The sequence below is a fragment of the Petaurus breviceps genome, unplaced genomic scaffold (assembly GCF_028583685.1).
Source record: "Petaurus breviceps papuanus isolate PSGF00001 unplaced genomic scaffold, PetGlider_PUasm1.0 428, whole genome shotgun sequence".
NCBI classification, from domain to species: domain Eukaryota; kingdom Metazoa; phylum Chordata; class Mammalia; order Diprotodontia; family Petauridae; genus Petaurus; species Petaurus breviceps.
In genome coordinates, this window is record NW_027186331.1 from 2,998,153 (window position 1) to 3,004,499 (window position 6,347).

The window sequence follows — 6,347 nt, forward strand, 5'->3', positions numbered from 1 at the left end:
GGAAAGGACACGTTAATAACTTTGGCTTCTCAGTCAGAACTAACTGCCAAGTTCTGAAACAGCAGAGCTGAGAAGGGGCCTCCCAAATCAGGAAATGCAAGGAGAAATGTTGATTCCGGTAGGGCCACTCATACCAGGGAATAAACTTGTTAGACTTGTTCTTCTTGCTAGAAGGAATGTCAGCACATTCCTTCCTCACCCTGACTTGCACATTCCTTCTTCACCCTGACTTCCTGGAGACCTTTAAGAATCTTGACCATCCCCCCTGACCCCTATAGAATTGGCGCCAAGCCACTATCTCTAAAGCTCATACTTGTCTGTCACCCAATCCCTGACCTTTGTGTTTCCCGCTCTCCCCAAGAACTGTATAAAAGAATGCCCGAGAAGACACTCGGGGTCCTCCATCTTAAGTGTATGGTTGGACCCGGGTTCGAACTCGTGAATAAATGTTTGTCTTCTTTGTCAGTCTTGTAGTCTCTGTTTTTTCCCCTGGTACCATGTTTCATACCATGTTTCATACCACGTTTCATATGGAGGCCCCAGCGAGATGCTCTCGATATCTGCATCTGCACGGCGTCGGTAAGTCAGGCCTGACCTTAAAGTACCTTTTTATTTCTTGGTTTCTGGTTCTGGTTCTCATGAGATTTGGTTTGGTCCGGGAATAGGTGGGACGCTGCCGTTAAGTTCCCGGTACCCTGGCCAAGGGAGGTGACGACCCCCGAGGCTTTTGGTTTGGTAATCGGATTGTGGGTTAGAGTCCCACCCGATTGTCAAGACACTCGGATTGTGGGTTAGAGTCCCACCCGATTGTCAAGGCGCTCGAATCGTGGGTTAGAGTCCCACTCGGTAGCCTGAATTTACTGTGCACAGAACTGTTCGGATTGTGGGTTAGAGTCCCACTCGATAGCCTGAATTTACTGTGCACAGAACTGTTACGTGTTGTGTCTTGTGTTTCTGCTGTGTTCTGTCCCTTCTGTGTCCTTGTTTGTCCTATCCAGTCATCAGGTCCATTATGGGCCAAGGGTCATCCACAGCTGGCCCGTGTACTCCTTTGAAATGCCTTTTGGACAACTTCACAGACTTCCTAATTGGGGGCATCACTCAGAAGTGATTCCTGGGAAAAGAGTTCTTTTTTTCTCATTCCTCCTCACCACGACCAGCCTTTTGAAAACATGCCAAGTCTAAAAATGTTTGGGCAGAGTCTGGGGAAAGGACACGTTAATAACTTTGGCTTCTCAGTCAGAACTAACTGCTGAGTTCTGAAACAGCAGAGCCTCTGTGGGGTTGGAATGGGGTCCTACTGAAAAATATATACTAAGGAGAAAATGCAAAGTACTTGGAAACGCACCGAGGTCTCCCTTTCCTCTTACCTAGGGTGTGTGGAGGGTGAAACCATAATTGGTACAAAACTCCTTTTTCTGTTTTCCAGATGAATACCCCCATTGTCTGGGTTCACTGTGTAGCTTTCTCCCTCCATAGTAAGAGAAATAAAATTCCACCCTCTTTTACAGACTTTTCTGGAGGCAGCCGGTGGTCCAGTGCTCAGATCACCAGGCCTGGAGTCAGGGAGACCTGAGTTCAGATGGGACATTTACCAGCTATGGGATCCTGGGCAAGGCACTTAACCTTTGCCTCAGTTTCCTCAACTGTAAAATGGGGATAATATTGCACCTACCTCCTAGGATTGTTGTGGGGATCAAATGAGATCATATTTGTAAAGCAGTTAGCAAACCTATAAATGCTGGGTATTTTCTATGATGCCGGCAGCTGAAAATTCTCCCTTAAGTGTGATGCTGGTTAATGACTAACCACAATTATATGTTTAAATATCCACTTACCTCAATTCAGTATTTTATTACAGGTAGCCATTAAATGTAGCATTAGAACAAAAAAGGGGGGAGGGGGAGCAAGTACATGTTACTAGACCCAAGAACTAGTGAATGAAAGGAGCCCAGCCACGATTCCCCTCCCCCCACCTAGATTCCCTCTCTGGACTTCTCTCCCCTGCTGCTGTGCCCCACTGGGGGCGCCCTTTTCTCTCTTCCCCACTACACTGCTTCCCAACTCTCCTATCTATATTGTGTTCCTTCATTAGAATGTAAGTCCCTTGAGGATAAGGATTGCCTTTTTTCTTGGTTTTCGGTATCCCCAGCACTTAACATAGTGCTTGGAAAATAAGGAAGGAAATGCTTTATCTCTCTCCAATTAAGCACCAGGTTGAAACTGGTCCAAGAATGGAAGAGGTTGGAGAGCAGGCACGTCGGCATTTTGGCCACGCGGGCCATGATGCCATGTTGTTCTGGTATGGGACTATTAGATGCCCTAACTAAGGATCACAAGGCTACTTCTACCCATGGAGACTCTTGCTGTCAATCACCCTGCCTGTCCCACATAGTCTGCCACCTGCCTTCAGCAGACACATTTGCTTGTTTCCCCTAACTCAGGGCAGTGGGGTCACCTCTGCTTTGTAACCACTTAATCACTGTGGCCCTCATACCAGACATAGGTTTCTCATCTCCCAGAGCCATGTCTACAGTGAATCACCAGCACTCCAGGGAAGGGGAGAGCTCTCCAGTCCGACAGTTTCTCAGCTCTAGAGTCCAGGGAGACTTGCCCAGTGAAGATGGACAGCCTTGAACACCCTCTCAGACCCTCCCTTATTTCAGCCATCTCTGGTGCAGGGTTGCTCGGGGGGTTTCATGTACTCTGGGGAAATAGCTCACTTACCAGAAATGGGCACATCTCCTTTCTCCCAGGATGATTTGGAGAAGAAATTGTGGTACAAAATGAAACAGCGACTGTGCTGTCAGAAATGAGAACTGAGAAAAATTCAGAGAAGCCTAGAAAGACTTGTACTAATAGAGACAGTGAAACAATCAGAACAGGGAAGACTGATTGATTACTGGGAGAATCCGATGAAGGCTTAGGATGTGCCGGGCACTGTGCTAAGGGCTGGGGACACAGAGAATGGGAGAAAAAACACCTTCTGCCCTCAATGAGCGTCGCTAATGGCTGAGATGACTAATACCAGGCACATGCAGAGGAGACTCGAGGGCTCCTGAAAGGGGGAGGCGCTGACAGCTGGCCATCAGGCGTGGACAGGACTAAGGCAAACAGATTGTGAAGTACAAACCGTGAAGCTGCGAGAATTAGCGGAAAACTGACTGGAGCCCCCTGGCATGGGGCTGGTTCTGTAAAGCCAGGTGCCTAATTACTGTGGTCTGGCTCACATGATTGACACATACAGCCTCCAGCTCCTTCTGCACTCATGTTTGGGGAGGGGAGGGGTGGTGGTAGTTACATGTCAATGTGAGAGGTAGTTCTGAGCTCAGAGATCCAATACCAAATTGTAAATTTTCCTTCAAACACCAAAGCAATAAAAATCCCTTGTTCTCCAAGGATGAGAGATAAAGAGAAACAGAAAGGGAGACAGAGACAGAGATAGAAATAGAGAGACAGAGAATAAGACAGAGACAGAGATGAAACAAAGACAAAGAGAGGGAGAGAGAGAGAGGAGGGGTGGAAGGGAGGAGGGAGGGAAAAGGAGGGAGAGACAGACAGAGAGAGAGAGAAGAGAGAGGAGAGGAGAGAGAGAAGAGACAGAAAGAGAGAGACAGAGATAGACACAGAGAATGAGACAGAGACAGAGATGAAACAAAGACAAAGAGAGGAAAGGAGAGAGAGGAGGGGAGAAGGGGGGGAGAGAGAGAGAGAGAGAAGAGGAGAGGAGAGAGAGAGAAGAGGAGAGGAGAGAGAGAAGAGACAGAGAGGGAGAGAGAGAGGACAGGAGAGAGGAAAGAGAGAGGAGGAGACAGACAGAGAGAGAGAGAAGAGAGAGGAGAGGAGAGAGAGAAGAGACAGAAAGAGAGAGACAGAGATAGACAGAGAAATTGAGACAGAGATCTGGGTATATCTGTACACAAATTCATCAACTTGGTATTTCTAACCATCCTAGGGAGCTGCATTCCTCCAAACCCCACTAGGAGATTTCTCAACTTGGAAATCTGCATTAAAAAGATTATTCCTGACTAATGAACTTGGCCATGTCTAATGTTACCTGGCCAGAATTTAGGAATTTTGAGATCAGACTATATGCTTTGAATCTTTCAGCTAAAAACCTCTTTTTACATCTTTTCCTTTGGCTGATTAGACCCTGGACAAAGAAACCCCATCCAGATGACCAGACCCCAGAACAATTGCTGTTGCAAACACACACCCTCACTCTGCACAAAGTCTGAATTTAGGGAAATGTTTTACCAGGGTTTAAAGCTACCTTCCCAGAGGGCCACCAAGGGCTGGCTGACATCTCTTCCCTCTTAGGCCACAAAGAACCAAGAGATGCCAGTAAACAATGAGCTTCCACGGGGATGACAGACACTAGACAGAGACACGCTGACCCAGAGTCCCTCCCTTAGCAGTGAGAACCAAAGCTCCGGGTCCTGCCACTGGAGGGCCAGGGCCAGAAAGGAGCCAGACTCCAAAGGGGTACTGCTTCTTCAGAAGCCTTTACTCAGGGCAGAGATTGTTGGGACCTGAGAAAGTGCCACAAAGCAGCCCAGACCACAGTCACAGGCCAAGAGATCTGACTTGTTCAGACCAGGGAAATAGAGTGGGATTGTTCTTGCACACTGCTCCAATTCTGTGTGGCGCTGCTTTATGTTTTTATAGATTTAAAGAGGGGATGGATTAGGAAACAGTGGGGTGGATATTATAGGACTCAGCACTTTCTAAGTTTATACTCTCCAAGTGTGACTTCTTTTTTTAAATTTTTTAAAAATTAATTTGTTTCCTTTTAGTTTACAGGATACAATTCCACAATTCCTTGAGTTTCACATTCTGTGTCCCCCCCCCCCCCCCCTCGCGGCATACAGTCAAGTATAGGATCTGCAAATACTTTCACATTAGACATCAGTCAGGTTATAAAGACAAATTGTATCAGATGGAATGAAAAATGGTAAAGAGGACATAAAACCAAAGAAGAGAAGGAAAAAGAACAGGTATTTTGCTTCCATCTGGATATAAACTCAGTTCTTTCTAGTTCTTTCTCTGGATGCACATATTTCTCTCCATCATGAGTCTTTTGGGGTTGACTTATATCACTGCATTGCTGAGAGGAGTCCAGTCTATTAAAGTTGGTCATCACACATACATTGTATCTGTAATTGTGTACAAATTTCTCCTGGTTCTGCTCTTCTCACTCAGCATCAGTTTGTATAAGCCTCTCCAGGTAAATATGAAGACTGTCTGCTCCTTGTTTCTTATAGCACAATAGTATTCCATAACATGCATATACCACATGTATTCAGCCATTCCCCAATTGATGGGCACCCCCTTAATTTCCAATTTTTTGCCACCACAAAAGGAGCTGCTATAAACATTTTAGTACATATGGGTCTTCCTCCCACTCCAACTGTGACTTCTAAATGGCTTACACAGAAACCGAGCCCCATCCTCTACCCTTATTCACCACCTTAAGAAACATGTTTGCTTGTTTATTTGGGGAGAGGGGGGTTTGTAGACAATATGAGGTTTATTTTGGGGTCACTGGATATTGCATTTGTTATAGGACAAGACTTGTTGATTCACATGTTTAAATGGGGCTGACTGAAGGGGATGGTGTTGCACTCTGCAGAAACAGGGACATTTTTAGGAGGAGTAGGATTGAGAAGGAGAAAAAAGGGTCTTAGATGCACCAAGTTTGAGCTGCTGCTGCTTATAGAAAGTCTAGGTGAGACTCTCGCGAGCAGATGGTTGACATTCCAAGACTGGAACTCAAGAGAGAGACTCAGCCTGGACATGTAGGCTGGACGAAATCTGCAAATCACCCATATGAACTGGTGAGATCAGAAGGGAGAGATTCCAGAGCAAGGTTTCCTCACCTGTGGGTGATGAAAAAGAGCCTGGAGTCAGTAAGACTTGAGTTAAAAACTGGCCTCTGACACTTATTGGCTGTATGACCTTGAGCAAGTCACTTCACTTCAGTTTGCCTCAATTTCCCCATCTGTAAAATGGAGATAATAGTAACACCTCTTTCTTAAGAGTTTTGTGAAGATCAAATGAGATAAAATCTGTAAAGCAGGTGCCTGGTACACAGTAGGTGTTTAATGAATGCTTGCTTGTTTCCTTCTGTGCTACTGACCCCTTTGGCAATCTGGTGAAGGATATGCCCCTTCTCAGAACTGTTCTTATATGCATAAAGTAAAATGTGTAGGATTATGGGGAAACAATTACACTGAAATGTTCATCAAATATTTCAACAAGCTTGTTGTTGATCCTTGTTGATAGGGCCAACCCCAAAGCATCACCTTGCCTTGTCATTGTTAGCATTGAGAAATTAAGATTGATCT

General features: G+C 45.7%; 1 protein-coding gene across 1 annotated transcript in view; it reads left to right on the forward strand.

The window, feature by feature from the left end:
• The window catches only part of LOC138171351 (zinc finger protein 585A-like), a 73,167-nt gene that overhangs the window by 44,994 nt on the left and 21,826 nt on the right, over positions 1-6,347 (forward strand). Inside the window, 2 exon segments of the mRNA XM_069100791.1 lie at positions 475-579; positions 666-708. Coding sequence (XP_068956892.1) covers positions 475-579; positions 666-708 — 148 coding nt within the window.